Here is a 23,399-nt window from a genome sequence, read left to right on the forward strand (position 1 = left end):
GTTTGGATCATCCTATGGTATGGTCCGTACAGTACCTTCTGAAAAATAAGAGCTTACACCGTATAAAAACTCTATTTTCAAAAGGGATTTCTTGAGATTACTTGTAATATTTTCTTTGGGGTTTGCTAGCATCCATCACAAAAGGCATTTCAAGTATGGCCTGTTGCCTGTGAGTGCATCGGAGTTGTGAATGAAGACAAAATCTGCCCAAAAGTGCCCAATTGAAGAGTCCAGAGACTCATTGAGATATAGCCAAAATCAAGTCAAATGGCAAGGATTGGGTGGTGGGAGATTTTTGAAACACAACCCAGTCAAGAATGATCCCCTGTAAGATGAACAATCTAGACCACCACATTAGGATCTGTGTACGGATTCATACACGAAGATAGGATCTGTACAATTCCTTGCATCTGTGCATCATCAACCATGGTTACGGAGACTCAAAGATGAGGGATTACAAATGTGAACACAACTTCAAAAAAGATCTTCAAAACCTTTTCAAATTACCTGTGTATGACAAGATCTGATCAGCGACCAGTAAAATAAGTTGAAGCATTTCTTCCAGTTGAGAAAACTGTAGCTAATTTGATCAAAATTAAATCAACATTTCTCTCCCGTCACTGTATTGGTGCCTGGATTCTAAACATTTCACCTGTGTTATACAAGTTAGGGCTGAGTAAATACAAAGACTCCCACCCTGGCAGAGCAAGTTAACTCCATGGTCCTTGGTTAGAGGCTCTTCCCATATTGATCTCAATCTCCCTGACCTAACTTCTGTCTAATCATAGAAGAAAAACAAAATATAGAAAACCAATACGCAAAACCAGGAAACCCCCACAGCCGAGATATGCACCATGCTCCGAACTTGGAACTTCCACACACAAATCAGACTCCAACCTCAAAAACCCTAGCCTTCTCCCACTGTACAAAATATTTCCTTACGAGAGAATATACCAGTTTAGTCAGTACCAGTTAAATCAGCATCCTCTGTATTTTGGGCAGATTCCTCCTGTTGGAAGCTATTGCGCTTGCACCAACACAAGTACTCAAGAATCGGCCCTTCTTCACTGACAACCCACGGATGAACTGCAACAGTTTCTAAGCTGATCCGCTGTCCTGGATCTACCGTGCAAATGTTTTGTCAGAACAAAAAAATTAAGAAAAATGCCAAGAGAGAAATTCACTGACCTTTGCAGAGAAGACCTTCCAGTAAGTTCTTCAGCTCTGGATCAATGCCATCTGGGAGAGATAATGGATTATTGACGATCTGAAGAGGGTGGTTCCAAGTTGAAAACATTAGTGTATGTTAGCAACAAATTTCAAGTCCAACAGTGTACAATAAAGCTGAGTTCAAAGAAACTCAAAACAAAATAGTGTTGGCAAAAAATGGCAGAAGTGCAATCAACACCTTGTCATAAGTATCTTGCAACGTGTCTCCCAGAAAGGGGTATTGACCAAGAACCATACAGTATAAGGTAACACCCATAGCCCAAGTGTCTGCAACCTTGCCATGGTAGGTTAGCCCTGTTAAGAAGATCCAAATAAATATCAAATCATCCTTCATGGATGGTTCTAAAGAATTCATTATCTGGTAATGCCTCACCTAAACAGCACTCAGGTGCAGTGAAAACGGGAGTCCCTGGAGATCTTCGAAGCTCATCATTACTGTCCTGCACAGAGAGAGAGAGAGAGAGAGAGAGAGAGAGAGAGAGCAAAGAATTACTACCATGAATTCCATCCAAATCCTACTTCATTGTTAGTTTTAGTCAAATTCATATGCTTCAATGATGAACTTACATGTTTTGAGGACATTAAGGGGCCGTTTGGATATCAATATTTTAAAATCTTGGATTTCCTCAAAATCCTGGATGGGAGACGAGAGAAGGAGACCGTCCGTCGTTTTCTGATTTCTCACCGAGTAGGAGATCGTCCCGTGTTTCCAGATTTTAGAAATCACAGGTCGGGGGAGAGATTTCTAAAACCTGGATTTCTTCCTTAAAATCCAGGATGACAGATTATAAAATCCAGAATTTTATGCCGCATTCAAACTAAAACCTGGATTCTAAAATCCACGTATCCAAAAAGCCCCAAGTGAATAAATGAAAACATTAAGCACCAGCTTAAGGAGCACATGCTCTTGAAACTCAGATTACTAGCACTCACATCCAAGGTTTTAAATTTCGGTTTCGGTGTCGGTTTCGGCCGCCACTGAAACTGAAATATTTCAGTTTTGACTGAAATCATGTAAAAAATATGTTATCGATTTCATTTTAAAAAAATTTTCACCAAAATGACTAAAATTTCAGTGTAAATTTCGGCGATTTCGGTGGAAATTTCATAAATTTCTGAGGACATTTTTAAAATTAAGGGCTAAAAACGAAATTGCTGAAACTCCAACCAAAATTTCGGAATTTAGGTGAAATTACTGAAATTTCGCCGAAATCTTGTCAAGAAATGGCTTCATGTAAATTTCATTTAGGTCGTGGCCGAAACCAAAATATTTCGGCTATTTCGTTTCATTTTGGCCGAAATTTAAAACCATCACATCAACGATCCAGAACAAATGAACAGAAAATCAGCAGCTTACCTCAAAGACCTGGCTCACACTGAAATCTCCTATCTTCACAGTCCCACTGCTAGTCACCAGCAGATTATCAGGCTTTATGTCCCCGTGCACAATATTCTGTTGGTTGGGAAAAATAAGAAGGGCATCACTACATTAACAACCCCATAATGGTAGAAGCATTCAAACTTCTACTGAGTACAACATTTGAACAAGAATTGAAAAATAAGTTGTCTCCAAAATGTTATCAAATATCAACCATGAAATGGCATGAAAATGAAAAAAGTTGTCAAATTTTTTTATCAAACATCAATCCTGAACAGACATGAAAATATCCAACACAAACCTTAATAAAAGATTGTGCAAAATATGTATCAATTATCAGGTTCAGAGTATGGTGTATGTAAATATTTTTAACATTTTACATAAATTCTGTTTTAAGAGTTCATCCTCAATGGATGTGCCTGGTGATATCTACTCCATTTGGTTCCTTGTTAAAATTCACACTCTTGGGGACATACATTGCTATCGCCACTTACTACCCAGCGATCATCTCCAATGACGTACACTCAGAGAAGGAAATTATCCAACAGAATTATCTAAGAAAATCAAACAGAATTATAGTAAATGAGAGTTCATGCAGCAACCAAACTGGAACTATACAAAGGAAAACCCTTCCAAACTTTTCTAGATGCTAACTAACCCTTTCATAGAAATACCCAACAACTAATTCAAGGAATTTTCTACAGAAACAAACTGAAATGTAAATAAAAGTCATGAAAAAAGGCCCTCCAAGAAAACAATTAGAATTACTAATAAAAATCATCCAAGTTCCCATTAAATAAAAACAGCAAGAAACTCAGAATTTGGGTAAAAACAAATAATGACATCTTTACAATAGTATAGCCAGTTAGCTCTGTTTTTTCTTCTATTAAGTCCTGTAGACCCACTAAAATTGCATCATGGAGTCATCTAGTTGCCACCAGTCTCTGAAATCTCTACCTGGGAACTGCCTCCTTCATATTTCCATTTTCTATTTTCAAGCATGCATATAATGTTAAACCTACAAATGGTTCGCAGTGGCTAATGCCAGTACAAGAACAGAATATTACTAGAATGGCGAGATCCAAAAGAGGCTAAAGAGCTAAAAGTGCGAGGTCAGTCTTTTCACACTCACCTACAGCAAGTTTCAATTCCTAATTGGGGTTAGTGGGAAGAAAAGTAGGACATTTTGCGCCAGCCCCAATCTGCTCATGGTATGCGGTGCATTATTAGTATGAAATAAGACTCAAGAGCAACTACAATCATTCCAGTAAAAGAATAAATTTGCCTAAATAAAAACTCCACAAGTTAATCATTGACTCACCCAAGTCGACTCTGGTTTACGAAGGCTGATGCAAGAGGCTGCTAAGGAAAATTATAGCCACAAAATTGTGAATACAGTAATTCCAGAATCACTTAGTTTAATTTGCTGGAAATTGCTTGCTTTAGCCTACGCCAAAGATATCTCCCAAACATTCCAAAAATTTTAAGAAATCAATAATTTCCACTTTACATCTAGCCCTCGCCAGTCCCCATACCCCGCAATGGCGGGAGCCTCGTGCACTGGGCCGCCCTTTAATAATTTCCGCTTTATAAATTTAGATCTCAATATTTCAGCATTTGAACTGTCGACCCTAACATAGATATGAAAAGTGGTCTTCTAAAATTCAGGGTGGACACAAAATTTCACATTTTTGAAGATTTTGTAAAACAGAGCTCGGCCCAAGGCAAGGAGTATATTGCAAGGGAAACAACCCTGTGATTAAGGAGTCTAAGGAAATGGCTCAGAGAGCACGGTATCCAGTGAAAAAACTTGAACCCGAAGAAAAACTCCACAAGTTAATCATTGACTCACCCAAGTCGACTCTGGTCTACCAAGGCTGATGCAAGGGGCTGCTAAGGAAAATTACAGCCACAAAATTGTGAATACAAACCATTTCAAAAAAAATTGTGAATACAATAATCCCAGGATTACTTAGTTTAATTTGCTGGGAATCACTTGTTTTAGCCTACGGCAAAGATATCTCCCAAACATTCCAAAAATTTTAAGAAATCAATAATTTTCGCTTTACATCTAGCCCTCCCCAATCCCCATACCCCGCAATGGCGGGAGCCTCGTGCACTGGGCCGCCCTTTAACAATTTCCGCTTTATAAATTTAGATCTCAATATTTCAGCATTTGAACTGTCGACCCTAGCATAGATATGAAAAGTGGTCTTCTAAAATTCAGGTGGACACAAAATTTCACCATTTTGAAGATTTAGTAAAACGGAACTTGCCCCAAGGCAAGCACTATACTGCAAGGGAAACAACCCTGTGATTAAGGAGTCTAAGGAAATGGCTCAGAGAGCACGGTATCCAATGAAAAAACTTGAACCCGAAGAAAGATCTCTGGTATGATTGACATTAGGCGTTAAGGAGTCGGACATAAAGAACTTAATGTACGTAGGGAAGAACTTGAACCCGTAGAAAGATCTCAGATATGATTGACATTAGGCTTCGCAAGAGTCGGACATAAAGATCTTAATGTACATAGGGCAGCGCAAATCTCAAGAACAGCATAAAAAAAACAGAATAAGTAATTCTTTAATGATATCCTCTATCAGCCCATATGAAGAAGATGAAATGATCAATGGATTGAAGCAGGGAGATCGAAGGAGGGACAAATACTTCCTTTCGATACTAAATTGATGTAGGACGGATCTATGAAAGGGATACTATGAGTGAAAATGATAGGTGAAAATGAGGGTTTTGGATCCTAAAATAGGTCATTAGATTTGGAAAACACTAGCCTATGTACTTGACCTCCACCCGATATAACAATTAGCAATGTATTTAATGTGGAAGATCCGATACTCTTTAAGGACCAAGTAAACTTACCTCAGCCTATATTATCTCAACCATCCTAAGAAACATTTTGATCTGCCTTCAATCTAGATGGACGACCAAATACTTTGATCCAGACATCCAAGATCGGCAATTCGACGGCACAGATGATCCACAAATGCTGCAGACATATTCCAGATGCCCGATAGACCTACAAATATTTCTAGAGATGATCTATAGATGTTGCAGACATATTCCAGATGTCCAGAGGGCCCATATATCTTAAAAGATAATTTAGAAGTCACGTGGACCACTTTTGGATTCCATATGTTCTTGTTTTTTTCTTTTAATTATAGGGTTTTAAATGAGTCTTTTTTAAGTTATAGGGAGTAATAGGGGTTTTTTCCATCAAAATAGCATAAGTTAGTTTTGTTATGGTTGTTTTTAAATAGCCCCACACATGTATTACAAAAATTTAAGTAGGAGCAAGTCTACAAGTCTTTAGAAGGGGGTAATATAGAGGGTCGTGTTCTTCATCTCTTTGGACCATAACGGTTTGACTGTTAGGAACTATTGTGTTGTTCTATGTATTGGAGTCTTTGAGGAAGAAAGACCGTGATATGTGCACACGGATATGACTGTTGCTTGTCGACAGGGGCACAGAGTGTCGGACATGACAAACCCCCAAAAATTAGACACAGGGACAAGGCTAAAACAAAAGTATATAAAAATCATGATTTGTGGTCGAGAATTGTGGACATGGATACGAGGTGTCTGACATGAGAACCCCTAAAAAACTAGAAATGGAGACAAACTCATACCGTGCGTACATGCGTATAAAATTACGGATTACTACCATAATTTGCAACAATATAAATACGATATTCATTTAATAAACTAATAAATCTTAGGATTAATCAGCTATAATCTAAAACAAACAATAGATAATCAAATGACAACGCATTCATCGAATTAATCTAGTTCTCTTCAGTTTCCAATATCAATATGCACCAAGAAAGGGAGAGCAATATGATACAATGAATATAAATTTGAATAAGAGGTTGTTTGGGGTTTTAGGTTTAGGGGGGATATAACAGAAAATATTGATTGAATAAGCCAAAAGAAGAGATAATAATAAATGAGGTACATAAAATATTCAATAATAAAATAGAATGTCATACTTGACATGGTACAAAAAACGTGTCGACGTTCCCACATTGAGTCTTACACTTCTAGTGGTACATTTAAAAAAATCAAAAGGAGTGTTCGCACGTGTGGACATGTTTGTCAGCAATAAATTCAAATTGTCAACTAAATCATAGGGGAAAGGTTCTGCTTATGATGAGTGGAACCTAGAGGAAGATTATTATTCAAAACCCGCCTGCTATAGACCACGTCGAACTTAAGAACTTAAGCAGGAAGCTAAGTGTTTGCCCAAGGGCTCAACCTTGGTCACTTTCTCAAATCATGTTTTGATGATTCCAAACACAATATGTAATTTTATATTAGTTATAATACTAATGCATGGAGTATTCTTCTTGAAGGTCAAAATGGAATACATAGAAGCATGGATCAAGGCACAAAGAGTGAAGCATGGAGAGATCCATCAAGCAAGAAGAAAAGGAATGAAGAGTTGAAGACTAAATCGAAGAAATGAAGTGTCAAGTAAAGTCTTGGAGTGTAAAATTAACCCCTTATAGTAACTTGTGGATAACGGCACTAAGTTTCAAATAATTTTGAAATCATTTTAGTAGACTTTCTAAAGTTTCCAGAATGCACAAGAACGTCAAAATCCACAAGAACGTCAAAATCCGAAAAAAAAAAAAAAAAAAGAGAGAGGGAGATATGATTTTCCGAAGCTAACTGTGCAAACTGAACAGAACCATGCATGGAGGACCGTAGAACTGCAAGGCCGTCCGTCTAGGAGTCTGTTCCAAAAAAATATATCCAACGTCTAGTTGGACTATCGACCGTGGATTGTCTGATCCAACTGTTAGGAGTCTATAACGGCTAGTTCTGGGTTCTAAACTCTATAAAAGGGGTTCTAAGTGCCCTAAACATGAATCTAACACTCATGGGCTTATCTTAAAGTCATATACTAAGTGTTAAACCCTTGTGCCATTATTTGTGAGATTATTTGAGGGATTAGTTTAGGACTTCATTTGTAACTCTATTCGTTGATATTGTTTGAGCCACGATTCTATATCATCCTTGTGAGAGGATTGTTTTTGTTTTTCTTTATTGTAATTGGTCGAGGGGACCGTATCAATCCTCGGTTACGAGCTTGGGGATAAAGTTTGGGTTGGTGAGAAGGCACCAGACCAACCTTCAGAAGGCAAGCTTGGGGATAAAGCTTGGAGTTGGTGGGAAGGCACCGGATCAAACTTTGGAATGTAAACGGTTTGATCTTCACCAGTAAGAAGTTCGGTTTAGTGATGGCTCAAAGAGGGAGTTTCCTTGAGGGAGTGGATGTAGGCCGGGTTGGGCCAAACTAGTATAAAATCCCGGTGCATTTCTTCTTAAATTTGTTGTGCATGGTTGATTCTTTTATTTATTAATCTATTTTGTTCTTGCTTAAATTTGTGAATTATCTTTACGACAACAAAAAGTATTTAAAACCCAATTCACCCCCCCCCCCCCCTTTCCTCCTCTTGGGTTGCCTTACCCGGGGCCAACATTATTTCACTAAGAACTGCACGCATACATCATGGTATTTCATGGTCAACATAAAGAAAGGCGATGGAAATTGGAGCACCTGTGAAGGATTGAACCATGAAGAGTCAAGATTATATCTGATCCTCCATGCCCATCATGTCTGGTATGAACCTACTCACGCTTGTCGTTGATATTCATGACTCCCAATATCCCTCTGTTTAACTTCATGAAAATTTCGTGATAAATCCTCTTTTGATTTGTGCGTTCTTGGGTCTCATCAATTGATCCCTTTTAGACTCTAAATCAGATGGTCCAAAGCATTATCACGTTAGATATTCATATATCAAGCATGCAATAATTTATTTATTTTTTTGGGTAAGTAAGCTGGGATTGAACGTATGACCTCAAGGTTGAGATACGAAGTCTAAACCAATTGAGTTACAGGCTCAACCCCGGGCATGCAGTGATCCTTGAAGACACACTCAGATACCATAATTTCTTTAAAGTTTCTCGCTATGGGATTTCTTTCTTGAATTGTGATGCAACCCTATAAATAAGATGAAGGGTTCATTTCACACCTCCACCTTGGTAAGGTTTCCAATATTCAAAACCTTCCTAAACGAAATCCTTGACAGTCCTACTACAACAGAAACTCGTTCTCACGATAAATCAAAAGGCCCCATTGGAGAATGTTACTCCATTAAATCACTACAACTGGAAAGTCTCTTCCATCTTCATCCAATGGGACCCTCCAGAATTCTGTGCTTTCCACAAACAACACTCAAAAGTAGAGAAATCTAATTTCCTGGAATGATATCTTCATCAACAAGAACAATGGTTAACAGAATTCTTTAATTAATTTATCAAAATTACGAAGAAAGTACTCTTCTGCTCAGAAGATTAAATTGAAGAAAACTTAAGTTGATGGGGATAATACTGTACGGATTATGGATATTTCCTAGTTAAACGACCATATTTAGTTTCGGTCCAATGTACTTGAAATCTTATATAGAAAATTAGAGGAACCTAAAATATCAATGCTGTCAACAATGGTGTTCTTTCTCTTCAAATTTTCGCAGCTAAAGATTGAAAAATATTCTTGAGGGCGGACCATACTTCTTTCAGGACAAGCCATGGTTATCAGATCTTGGTCCCCAAATACTCCTATATATAGATGTGGTTTTCTCAGCTTCACTTAAATTTCGTTTGCAAAGACCATTGGGAAGTTGGCAAGCATCATTGGTAATACTCTCTAAATGGACAAGGAAACTGCTGGAGATATTAGACCCTCTAATGTTCGGGTTTGTGTTGAAATTGATGCTGGAAATTACCTCCTGGAGAAGTTTTGGTCACTCAATCAATTGCATAAGACCGGAGATATTATGGTTGTAGTCAGTGCTATTTTTTAAGCTCTTCAACTAGCCATGCAAAAGAACTACAACAAAATCTGGATTGAATATGCCCTACTTCTTGCTATCGATATTACAAATCAAGAAACAAAAGGCACATGGTTTGTTGAGATACTTCTTTATGCCATAGGAACACTTTCTAATAAAAAAATTCATGGGAGGGCACCCCATGTATAGAGTGAAGGAAAAGCAACTACAGACACCCTCTGCAAGCCAGATTTTCTGATAAAAAGTAGCCGTATAGAGCCCTCTATTTTCCACTGAAACTAATTAAAATTTGCATCTAATTATAGTATTGGAAAATGAATATTCTTATTTAATTATTTCCCTCACTTCTAATGCACTGGTAGGAGTCTTGTCAAACCTTAGGTGGAATGTACATTCACAAATTCTCCATCCGTATTAGTACACTTGAACTCATTAACCTATACTTGAGATAATAAAATGTGTGCACCATACAAAAGGGGAAAAATGCACAATTGACCATGTAATGAAAGATTTTTTTATTTTTTTTGAATGGTTTATGTAATGAAAGAATTATATCCAGAAACAGAAAAAAAAAAAAAAAGGTACGTATAGCATCAAACACAAATACTTAACAACTTACGTGGGCATGGAGATACATGAGACCAGCAACTATGCCGCGCAGGTATCTTCTAGCAGTATCTTCCGCTATGCCTCTTCTAGTAGTACTTTCCGCTATGCCACCTGGCGGACCAGAACCCTCATATATCCATTTGCCTTCTACATACTCCAGAACTGTGCAAAGAAATAATATTTAACTTGTAACATGTAGGATAGGATGGTAACTCAAATGAGAGAAGGATAAAAACCAACACACAAGGAAATCTCAATAAGTACCCATGTAGAAGTGATCTGTGTTTGGGTCATCAATCACCTCAATGAGATTAACTATGTTGGGATGGGCCAACATTTTCATGATTGACACCTGCAACCAAAAAGAGAAATTTGCTAGATGTAAATAATTATAGTGTACAACGATATTTCAAATATTTGTGTCAAATTAGAGGGTTGACATATTTTGGAGATTACAGTTGCAATCTATGCAAAGAGGCATCTACTAAACGTCCCAGTATATCCAGAAGCCTGAGTCATAAGAATACACCAACTCTTTAGTTCCTAAATCTTATTGACCGGGCCAATTTGAAAAAATTTGACAAAAGAAAGACGTGCTGTGGAAATTTTAGACCTACTATTTGAGAAGCAAACATACAGAAGTAAAACCATTCCACTTGCCAAACAAAACCACCACCACCACATTACATCAAACACACGTCCATGTGGGGGCATAAAATTTCAAATTTATCACTTCGCCCGGAGAACAGAAACGAAAGCAAACACTAATCTGAGACTTAACCTGCTCTAATGACAGAAGAACAGAATTTCACAACCATGTGATGAATCCTTACCACTTCTCTCCCACAACCATGTGATGAATAAAATCAAACCCAAGCAAAAAAAAATTACTTCAAGAGAATAGAAATACAATTGAGAAAACAAGAGTACCGTGCATCGTTTTCAATGTAAAAACCGTTAGCAAAATAAGTATGACTTGTGTAAATTACAAATCATGTTTTCATCAAAATCTCCCCAAAAAGTGTATTTGACACCATAAATAAACCGTTTTCATAAAAACTTGTCTTTATTGTAATTTCATTTTACTTTATTTCAATATATTATTGCTTTTATATTAGTTATTTTAAAGTTTCTTATTTGTTGTTTTTAGTACGTTGGAAAACATTACGCCTCTTGTGCCCATGTGACCACTTCATGTTGCGGTTTTTCAGCATACATTATAGCACGAAAGCTACATATTTCCTATCTGGTACTTGGTTAGCTAGGCCTTTCTATTTGAGAAAATAAACAAGGGAAACAATATTGCTTCTTGCCAATCATAGAACTGAGGTTGACGGGATGTACTTGTGGGACCTTGCACTCAAGGTTTTAAATTTCGGTTTCGGTTGTCACGGAAACTTAAACATTCAGGTTTCGGTGGAATTTATTTTTTGTAGGTAAGTTGGGATTGAACCCCCGACCTCTAGGTCAACGAGCAAAGCCTTACCATTGAGCTAGAGGCTCAATCCCAAATTTTGGTGGAAATTTTGATGGAAATCTTGTAAAATCACGTAAACATATGCAAATGATGAAATTTTTTAATCTTAAAAAAAAAAAAGCATGTGCAAATGATGAAAATTTAAGATGAAACTTTGGGAAATGCTAGAATAAGCACAAATACATACTTAGAAACCATCACATAAGCAACAGAACCATCTACAATGGCTTAATCAAATCGAACACCAAGTGACATGCATTGTCGCACATGTTTAGAACAGTAAAGTCAATAAAGAAGTACAATGTAAGAAAGTATAAGAAAATACAATGACCAGTCTCCCCTCTACGGGCCCCAACTCTTTGTCAATACCCGATAGAGTTACGAGATATTATTGGTCCCATGCCGATCTGACTTCCCATGCACAAGATATACGGTTACTTTACTGTGTAAATTAATGATGTTCCATACCAAATATCATTCTTTGCATTAATGAAATGAAATTCTCAACTCAACTCAACAAAGCCTTTGTCCCAAACTAGTTGGGGTCGGCTAAATGAATCCTTTAGAAAAAATTCATGAAGAAGGTAAAAGGAATCTACCCAGCTCTAATCCTGCTTCTAGTTGGGTTCTTCTACGTGGATCATTTTCTTCTATTTTATCCTATCCAAGGTCATGTTCTTTGTTATGTTCCTAGCTATCAAGTTTTTCCTCACTGTTTCTACCTAAATTGTTTTCGGTCTGCCCTTACCTCTTTTTACTCCATCAATTTGGCACAAGTCGCCTCTTCTCACCGGAGCATCCAAAGGCCTTCGTTGGATATGTCCAAACCATCTTAACCGGTGCTCTCTCATCTTCTCCTCAATTGGAGCCACCCCCACCTTTTTACGAATGTCTTCATTTTTAATTCTATCTAGCCTTGTGTGGCCGCACATCCATCTAAGCATTCGCATCTCCGCTACACTCTTCTTGGTGGCCCAACATTCTGAGCCGTACAGCATGGCTGGCCTCACAGCTGTCTTATAAAACTTTCCCTTCAACTTGGTAGGGATTTTACCGTCGCAAAGAACTCATGAGGCAAGCTTCCACTTCAACCAACCTGCTCTTATTCTATGGTTAACATCATCTTCAATCTCTCCTTCCTTATGTAGAATTGAACCAAGATAGCGAAAGATATCCCTCTTAGGTACCCCTGTCCAGTCATATTTACCACATCCTCGTCCTGCCTCCTTACATTACTAAAGTTGCATTTCATATATTCTGTTTTAGCCCTACTCAGTCTAAAACATTTAGATTCCAAATTAGTTCTCCATAACTCTAATTTAGCATTTACTTCTGCTTTGGTTTCATCGATTAATACTATGTCATCTGCAAATAACATACACCACGGCACCTCATCCTGGATACCCTCCGTAAGCTCATCCATAACTAGCGTAAAAAGATAAGGGCTTAGAGCTGATCCTTGGTGCAGTCCTATTATAATTGGAAACTCACTAGACGTGCCATCCGTGGTTCTGACACTAGTTACTGCTCCATCGTACATATCCTTAATCACATCAACATATTTAGTAGGCACTTTTTTCCTTTCAAGGACCCACCACATAACACTTTTGGGAACCCTATCATACGCTTTCTCCAAATCAATGAAAACCATATGAAGGTCCTTTTTATTTTCTCTAAATCTCTCCATTAACCGGCTAATCAAGAAGAGCTTCCATAGTTGATCGTCCGGGCATGAAGCCAAACTGATTATCTGACACCTTAGTCTCTTTTCTTAGTCTATGCTCAATTACTCTCTCTCAAAGCTTCATGGTGTGACTCATTAGCTTAATTCCCAGTAATTGGTGCTACTCTGAATATCAGGAATTAATGAAATGAAATAAAATGCAAATAATAATAACTTTCCATTTTTTGTAGTTCTGACCGTTTCGGTCGAATTTGGAGAATTTTAGTCGAATTTCAGGAATTTTGGTCAACATTTCGGGGAAATAATGGCCTAAGAGGAAATCATGAAGATTTTGTTTCGGTGGGGATGGAAATTGAAACATTTTGTTCATTTCGAGGAAATTAAAAACCATGCTTGCACTATGGAAAGGTCGCTTGGGGTATATTAAGTAGATCCTTAAAGAGCAGTTTGACGAAATTACTATCTTTGGCCGGGGCTTTCAAATGCTTGAGTTCATTTTTGTGGAGAGGATGTGGAAGGTTGATGAGCCACATATGCAGCAAACGCTTTGAACATTCATGGATCCTCAGGATACCCTATGGCTTGCTGGTTTTCCGGAAGGCACTGAGTTTACATAATTACACAACTTCAATTTTGCAAAACCCACAAAAACATAGCCCAGACCGGCCAAACACAAGTGAAAACAAAAAGAAAAATCCCCCTCAGAAACAAACAAACATGTTAGAGGGCTTCTTAGCTCACTCTCACCAAGTGTTGATGCATTGCACTCGACACTCGTGACAGAATTGGTGGGATGAGAACAAATAAATCCTCTTAGGATCCCATCTACCAATTTTGGCTTCTTGTTGCATCCTTTTGAAGAAGATGAAGGGCTATTCAGGTCTTGAGAAGGAGGAGCAAAAGCCTTCTAACAAATCGCCAACATGTCTGCTCTTAGAAGCCAAAATCAAACGAAACATGATTGAAAAGCAAAAGAGCTGGGTATATATAGCAAGAGAGAGAAAGAGATTATTTACTCAGTTACATGTTTTGGAAGCAACCAACAGGCTTGACACAGCCAAGGTTTTAAATTTCGGTTGTGGTCAGCACGAAAACAGAAACATTTCGGTCTCGGTTGGAAATTTTGGTGGAAATCTTGTAAAATAATGGAAACGTATGGAAGTATATGCAAATGATGAAATTTTAAGATGAAACTTTGGGCAAAGCTAGAATAAGCACAAATACATACTTAGAAACCATCACATAAGCAAGAATGTCATTAATCACATCGAACACCTAGTGACATGAATTGCTGCATATGTCTAGAACAATACAAGTCAATAAAGAATTACAATGTAATAAAGGATAAGAAAGTACAATGATCGGTCTCCTCCAACGACCCCAACTCTATGTCAAAACCATAGAGTTACGAGATATTATAGGTCCATGCCGATCTGACATCTCATGCATAAGATACGGTTACTTTGTTGTGCAGTTCAACTGTGTTGCCTACCAAATAACATCTTTCCATTTTTTTGTCATTTCGACCATTTCGGTCGAATTGCGGGAATTTCGATCGAAATTTCAATGGAAATAATGAAGCGGAAGGAAACCATTGAGATTTCGTTTCAATGGGGATGGAAATGGAAACATTTATGTCATTTCGCCGATTTCGATGGAAATTTAAAACCATGGGCACAACAACCAAGAGGCTTAGTTGCCAGGCGCTGATTTACTAGCCCGTACGCGATGTTCTCCATTGGCCGTGTCCAAGTCCGTGTCAACACTTGTCCAAGCCCATTTCAGTGTCAACATGGGTTGACAATGAAAAAAGTGCATATATGGCATATCTACAAATCATAGCCTAAAAGGCTAAAACAAGTTCGAATTTTTGAGAAGAGAAATAGGTAGTTTCTAGAAAAATAAGTCAAATCTCCTCAAATAAACTCTATATCCTACATTCTATTCTAAACCAATCCTATTCAACCATCCTACATCAACTGAAACCTCCTCGACTACAAATAGAAGCCCTAGATGCTTCAAATGGTCCCGCACAGGAACTCTTCAAAACTCAATATAACAGTCCTATTCAACCATCGAAGGTCATCCTTCCTTTTCTTTTCTTTTTTTCTTTGGTAATCCCTTTAATCAACTCAGTCCTGCCTTATTTTCTTCCTTCCCATGCTTTGAATAAAAATCTTATATTTTCTATTCACAAAACGAGTACTCTCGAAAACTCAACATAACATTCTGAAAATTCAAATAAGAAACACCAAAACGAGTACTCTTAAAAAAGAATGTTTCAAATGTCATCCTTCCTTTCCTTTTTCTTGTCTTCTTTTCTTTGGCAATTCCTTTGGCCAACTCGGTCAGGCCTTGTTGCTTCCCTCCGTTGCTTTTGAATAAATAGATTGTAGTTTCTATTCAAGGCAAAAAGAAAAAAAGAAAAGATCCTTCTCTAGTTAAAAGAACATATAAATTTGTGTTGCATTAATTCACTCCCAGTTGAGAAAAAAAAACCCACAAAAGAAGACGAGAGTATCTTGCGACTTGAATTTGGGTAACGAAGAATTATGTCCGTACACTTAGCAGAGCTTGATCTGGTCTATGTGGAAGTTGAAACTCCCAATAGGGTCGCCTCTCTATCCTCCAAGAAACAATATCATCCAATTGATGACAGAAATGTGTTTAGATGACCTCCTCCTAATGATTTAAGATTGCCCATCCCTACATTCAAGGGATATGAAGACTGCAGTGCAAAGTGGTGGGATTACAATCTCAAGCTATTGATCATGGATGGAATCCTCTCCTACAAGAGTCAGAAGACAAGCATCATGTGCCTTCAAAGACTACAGTCATGTTCTTCAACGCTTCTCAATCTCGATTTTTAGATTGGATGAAACTGGAGGAAGAGAATCGCTCGGAGCATCTCTGCTTCACTCCAAGAATTCGTCCCAAATCATCGGAAATTTTCTCTAGGGAGCCAAAGGCTCAGAATCGCTGACAAAGAAGGTTAAAGAAAGTAGCCTAAAGTCAAGTGTCATTCAATTTACTTAACTCCCACCTGGCCCAAAGTCAAATTATGTGATCCACGGGCACCAAATATACTGACTCCGAAGTATGGTATGAGAAAATTTTCCACCACTATTGGGCACGGAGACATATTATGAAAGCACAAAAATGGTAAAAAAGGACTAATCTTAAGCAATTTTAACATACCCCCCCCCCCCCCCCCCCCACAACACACACACACACATATAAGCAAAAAACAAACTACTCACCTCCCTAAGAACATCTGTCATGGCAGTTTCAGAAGGCGCCACTCTCAACTTTAATAAATGAGACTTGTGAAAAACCTGCAGTAAGTAAAATGATTCAAAAAGAAGCAGATTGTTATCTCCTATGAAAATCGTTGCAATTTCAATGGTACATGGGAAAAATATAAATGGTAAACAAAAACCAATACACAAGCATTGGGGAGTAAAAAGAAGCTACTTTGACTCTATTGATTTGAGTACACAATGTGCAAAAAGGAAAATACCGTTGAAGATGAAAATATAACAGCTAAGTGTAAATGAACATAAGAAAATGATATTATAAAAGCCTCTTAGACTCCGACTGTACAGTAGTCATTACATATTTATCCTCAAATGCCAATTATAACGATAAAAAAATTTCAAGAGATGAACTAAATACTTTATTTACATATCATTTTAATTAGAACAAATTGAAATTTGTTTTATGAATACTAATAAGCATGAAAAGGAGAACAGAAAATAGTCAACCTTGTAGTAAAACCTCTAGAAAGATCAGACCACATAAAACAAAAATAATGGAAGAACGGGATGCAACAAAAATCACTTTACACAATATTTAAACCTTTTACATTGAGAAATTGAAAAACTACCTTAATTGCATACCGCTTCCCATCTATATTACTTCTGTATAGAACCTGTAGCATTGAAGAGAAGTATGCAACGTTTATTTCAGTAAAGGAAGTAAGATGATTTACGGTCACAACGCCATTCTTACCACTTTGCCATAGCTTCCAGAACCAATCTTACACTCTCGAACATATTCATTGACCATTTTGTTTCCGTCCTCATCCTGAACAAGAATTTTGAAATAAACAGTTATCCACAACAATTTGGACATACCAAAAACATAAATATACAATAACCTTAACTAGCATAGATGAGTTAGACTCAGCATCTAAGTTATCAATTCCATTCAGGCGGGCATTCGTTTTGCTCTTTGATTGGAATGTTCCGGCATTCCTGACGTTCTGGTGTTTCATTCCGGAAAAGAAACTACGACAGGTGGAAATTTATTAAATAATTGAAAAAAAAAAAAAAAAAAAAAAACTATGAAGATGAGGGGGGGATTTAGGAATAAATGGATTCCTCAAAAATGTGAAAATAATGGAGTTTTGATGTTTTTTTTTCCCTGAATGGTAGGGTTTTGATGTATTTCAACCCTCACATTCATTTGAGAGGGTTAAAAGACATCAAATGCCCCTCCAACGGCTAGAAAACATCACTAAATGAGGCAAGAAGAGAAAAGTCAGAAAAATAGCCCCAAAAAACACATTTTTTTAATTTTTAGAATTTAGGCATTGTTCCAAGCAGAATGGTTTGTTTTAGGGAAATGATCGGAAAGAGACTGGAATTCTTAGCGAAAAGTTTTGTTTTGCATTTTGTTCCGTTTTCCTTCCGCAAGCAAAAAAATTGTTTTTCTAGAAGAAATGAAATGAAATTGGGATCTATGCTCAGCATCCTCATCCTTCTCCCTGTAATTTAGGCTAGTAGGACTGTATGCTCAGATAAAAAGTTATCTCAATTCACAAACAATTGAGGGTAGAGTGGTTCAACCAGGTTGCAAAAGAAATTCTTCAGTTATTGCATGTAAGATATTAGTCGTGCTTAGTAATAAAATATTGTACATGGATATTGGTTCAAAAAGATTATATGACAGTGCTCTTGAGGCATGATACATTGAATATAACTTGACAGCATTGGTAGAAAAATAAAACAAAGAAATATTTTTTTCTCTTTGATAAATCGAAGGGGTGCAGCATGAGGACATACCAAGAGGTCAGCCGGTAGCAAAAACACCATAAAAGAAAAAATGATGATGTTGATACTAGCCTTGGAATCTCAATGGGCAACTATGATGAAGCCTTTTCAAGGAATAGCTATCGAAGAGATAAGAATAATGTATAGCTACTATATTTCAGGCAAAATTCAAAAAAAGGAAGATAATTAAAGTCGGCGCTCTAATAATTAATATTGTTGGTGGCCGCATTCTATACAAGGTATTAAAGAGTATTAGTTATCAAATAGGTGTTGTCAATCACCCCCCCTCCCCCCCCCCCCCCAACACACACACACACACACACACACTAAAAAAACTAACCTCTAACCATATGGCACTTCGTCAAAGTCTTTTGTCATTGCCTTGCCCATGTTTCCAGCAGACCAGGTTTGGCACTTCCTCCGTCCAATTCTTTGTCCTTGTCCTGACAACGTTTCCATTGCACCACGTTTTATACATGCCTGTCTGGCAAGAAGAAACCTAGCAACCACCTACTGCCACTACCGGGCCTGAGTCACTGCAATGACCACAACGTACTCAACTATAGAGACTACAGAATGCTTCCTATGTACTTATATACAGTATGTACTATATATAGTATGTACTTTGAACAACATTATTGTTCACCAGTTCACCTATATGTACCTTTATGTACTTAAACAATGTTAACTAATGAAATAGTCTATTATATCTTATATCATTGGATTTTTGTATTAAGTAGTAGAAATAAGAGAATATAAATTATAAGCATAAGAACAGTGCCGTGCTTGTTCCCGGGAAAAGGAATAATATATAAGAGATTATAAATTTATGGAGTATTAATTATTAGAGCGCCAAATGTATTAGATATTCCGTCTCCGAAGTGGGTTCTTAAACTAAATTTTGATGGTTCAAGAATTCAAGTACAGTCAATAATGACCCAGACGATATAGGAGGCAGTATTAGAGATCGTCAGCGTGTGGTGTATTGAGGTTCTCGGGCCTGGTCCAGCTTAAGACAAGGATTGAAACTATATGTCACAACATTAAGAGGCTCATTGATTGTATAAGGGACTCATCAAACGTGATTAAGTGGATGTATTAGAGGGCCATTCTTGGATATTGACTGATTTGTTGGAGGAGGCCAGTAAGTTGCACCAAATCTCCCAATATCTTATGAGCATGTTGAGAGGGACGCAATTCCAAAGCATTGACGTAGATTCTCTGACTATGATTGGTTTCAAACTTTCAATAGGCACTAAGTGACTAATTCGTCCACACTCACATCACATTTGAGTAATATGTTGTAAATCAAATTACCACCAGCATGTACAAAGTACGACGTCATCAATAATGCAATGTAGAGAAACAGTGCTCCTTAAAACCTTACTTACCATACAATAAAGCATGGAAAAGTCAAGGGATAGATGAAGGATAGTTGTAAGATTCTATCAGATTATTCATCCATTCCTACCACATCGTCTTGAAATATGAGTTTAAACAAATAAGCATTAACTTTTCCATTCACATGAAAAATGCCTTTCAGTTCCTATCCAACAAAGATGTATTAAGAAAATTTCTTTGTTTACCTCTGTGCGAGTAACATGATGAGTTTCCTTGACAGGAACTTCCCTGCATATCGTCCCATTTTCAACTCTAAATGAGAGAATCTCATCAGCACCTTTACTACGAGGTTGCAACTCACTATCACTTCCACAGAAAGAACTAGTAGCCTCACCATTATAAAAGCTTACATCCATATCTTCCAACAAAAACTCCTGGGACAAACGAGCACCAGGACCGTGAATAGACCTCAATGGTCTCTGAGGTTTCCGCGAGAACCCAAAGCAGCTACAGCAGCCCATTTCCATCAAACTCAAGATAGAAAAACTGTTCACAAACATAAGAACTTTGGATATGCGCAGATATAAATAGAATTTGTAGCAAGACAATAACACAAATGAATTCTTTGTCTTGGAGAATAAAGCAGAGTTCCAAATTCCTGCATTGCGGACAACAAACATTAAACAGAATATCAACCTATGCCCAACAAAAATGAAAAGAGTGCAAAAAAAAGTACAAAAAGAAAGTATCAGTAGCACCTAAGATTAAAATTAATTTTTTGCATAGATAGTTAGAAAGATTATGCCCCGGTGCGCAATTCAGTGATCAAATGCATAGTGAACTCAACCAATACTGAGAATTATAGTTCTGAGTATTTTGAGTATATGTTAATTCCAAGTTGGTAACCATAATCAGAAGAAGAAAAAAAGTAGACTTACTATAAGGCCCTATTTGTTTAAGATTATGACCATTTTGAGTCCAATAATCGATTTGGCACTCACAATTGGTTGTCATAATATTAAGGCCCTTTTCATTTCAGATAGTGACAACCTATTGTAACCCCCAAACCTGTAATTATGCTCAAAATTAAACGTAGTTTCGAGCCCAACAATAGGCTTCGGGCCTACAATCGATTGATACAATCTGAAACGAACAGGAACTAAATGGGTTTTTTCCATTTCTCACATAATTTTGAGTCCAATAATCGGTTTGGCACTCACAATCGGTGGTCATAATCTTTAACAAATAGGTCCTAAACGAGTTTTTCCATTTCTCACTCACCCACTACCATGAAAAAAAAAAACTCAGAAAGGTATAGACCACAAATACCTTGCAACTGAAGAAATAAAAAGAAACAAAGGGCATCAAGCATCAGGCCAGGCTCAGCTTTGTAACCCTAGAGGATGCCATTCGCACAATGAAATGAAGCAGAAGCCAATAAAATCAATGCAATTAGGGTTCCAAAATACCATCTTGATAAAATAAATCCACCTTATGAAACCAGTTGTAGGCCTTCTCTCTTTCTCTTTCCCTTTCCATCAACAGTATAAAAATAAGCCAACAATAAAATAAACATCAAAATGTTCAGAAAAAATTCGAATAGGACAAATGGCCATATGTCTCTCCGACGCCATCAAGAATAAAAAACAAGGACTTTTCCAAAGCACGTTAATCCATAACTGTACATCCAAATATCGAAACCCTACCTGAATTCCTAAGATACAAAAAATAAGGGGAAAATAAGTCAAGTGATAATGTAATTCACGAAACCCTAGCTCTGATTAAGGAGAGAGAGAGAGAGAGAGAGGATGTCTAAGGAAAGAGAATAAGGATTTATGAAATAAGGCAATTCATGAAACCCTAGCTATGATTAAGGAGCAAGAGGATCTCTTTCCTTTTATGGGGACAAAGGAAAGAGAATAAGGATTTATGGAAGGTTTAGCAGTGTATATTAGCCGCAAGGGCCGGGGACAACGTGATTCATTTTGATTTTGAGTAGACAGTGCTTTCAGAATCAGTTTTTTCGTCCCCGTGTATGATTATGCTTCCCTTTTAAGTTTTAACGTGAATTGTGGGTAGAATTTAACGAGCTTAACGTCCGATCACGATAAAAGTGGGGCGCATAATCCTAAGGGGGGCCAAAAAAATCTCCTCCCGGCCTGAATATGTTATGCGGTTATGGTGTGGATTTGGTGGTCCACCGCAATCCAGTCCATTGTCCTAACTCAAAAATATAACTACTCCTGGGTAATCAAGGGGCGTGAGGTCATCTAATTCTGTTGGGGTTATTAGCAAATTAGCATTGGACTGGATTTACCGTGGCCCACCAGATCAATGGCTCCATTCAGTGTATTAGTGCAGCATGTGGGCCAGGCAGACCTCATTTCTCCTTCCTATTTTGGAAGCGCAGTCAAATGGTGGTGATAAATTCGCCCCCTTCTATGATAAATTCACCCCCCTTAACTGCTACCGCATCTCTCTAACAAGAACTTTCCATGGGGCCAGCAATACAAGAACTCTCGGTGGGCCAGCATTGATTTATTCAAATCTTTGAACAAGGTACGCCCTACCCATACTTATTCTCAAGAGATTTTATGTGTTGGTGTTGCCTTTGTTTAAATCTTTAACCAAGATAGGCCCCACCCATACTTATTCTCGATAGATTTTATATCGTGTAAGCCTGTATGGTCCCGTTTGTTTCCAAAACGGATTGTACAGCAAACTCCATAGGATGATCCAAACCGTCCATTTGATGGGTCACAAAGTAAATAGGCTGTGCCCCTAAAAATCATTTACATAGGATGACCATCCGATGTATAGAGACATTTGTTGCGACCCAATGTAAATAGCCCTTGCCCCAAAAACATCTCCCTAGGATGATCCTAACTCTCCGATCTGTGGGGATTCATATATGATGTAATCTTATTAGATCGGAGGGTTAGGATCTTCGAGATGATTTTTGGGGCATAGGCTATTTACATTGAAGCTCAACAAATAAATGGTTTGGATCTTCGAACAAAGTGGTCCATTGAAATTTCTAAAAAATACGCATTATATAATGTATATATGCACGTAGGCGAGGGGTTGGATCATCCTATGGAGACGATTTTATGGCCTAAGGCCTATTTACGCGATGGCCCAACAAATGAACGGTTTAGATCTTTGAATCAGGTGAGCCCAAAGTGATTTTAAAAAATACACTTTTTATGATGTCTACCTTCTTCAAATATCTAGACCATTCATTGTTGGCCCCATTGTTGGCCTCACCAAGGGTATCTGCTCAAAGAGAGAAGGGTGAGTACTAGTTGTGAGAATAAGTACATGTGAGGCCTACATGGTTCAAAGATCTGAACAAGTCACCTATTAGGCCCACCAAAGGTTCATGTTTGAGAGAGAGAGAGAATGGAGGTTGTAACGGATAGAGAGGGTGACTAGTTGTACCAGTGCTGTATCGGCTGTGTAGTGAAGGGGGTGAATTTATCACCAGCCTTTTTCAATTTTATTCTTTTTAATCCTCCTTTTTATGATTGATTGATCATGTCTTTATTTACGAAAAAAATTGCATTTTATTTATGAATTTACAAACGGCGTTGTACAGCCCAAAAGATTGTTTGCCATCTTCTTCTACTTATCTATTGTTTTTCTTTTCTTTTTTCATCTCCAAAACCACCAATGGAATCTCCACTACCATCGACCATCGGTACAACTCTATCCCAATCTCTCCCTTCAATTCAGCTCATGACCGAATCGG

The 23,399-nt window shown here is 37.6% G+C and overlaps 1 protein-coding gene across 1 annotated transcript; it reads right to left on the reverse strand.

Moving 5' to 3' along the window:
• Nucleotides 1-482: 482 nt before the first annotated feature.
• On the reverse strand, nucleotides 483-21,718 carry LOC143892298 (serine/threonine-protein kinase GRIK1-like). Its single transcript, XM_077396814.1, has 13 exons — nucleotides 21,140-21,718; nucleotides 20,978-21,044; nucleotides 19,894-20,306; nucleotides 17,265-17,339; nucleotides 17,140-17,184; nucleotides 16,514-16,588; nucleotides 10,357-10,444; nucleotides 10,103-10,254; nucleotides 2,588-2,683; nucleotides 1,604-1,670; nucleotides 1,409-1,524; nucleotides 1,189-1,267; nucleotides 483-1,122 (listed from the first exon to the last, which is right to left on the reverse strand). The coding sequence occupies exons 1-13, from the start codon at nucleotides 21,185-21,187 to the stop codon at nucleotides 959-961; spliced, it is 1,485 nt and encodes a 494-aa protein (XP_077252929.1). The 5' UTR covers nucleotides 21,188-21,718; the 3' UTR covers nucleotides 483-958.
• Between the last annotated feature and the right edge of the window lie 1,681 nt (nucleotides 21,719-23,399).

The sequence above is a fragment of the Tasmannia lanceolata genome, unplaced genomic scaffold, assembly GCF_043159265.1.
Source record: "Tasmannia lanceolata isolate RefF3 unplaced genomic scaffold, GAP_Taslan_0.1 ptg000015l, whole genome shotgun sequence".
NCBI lineage: Eukaryota > Viridiplantae > Streptophyta > Magnoliopsida > Canellales > Winteraceae > Tasmannia > Tasmannia lanceolata.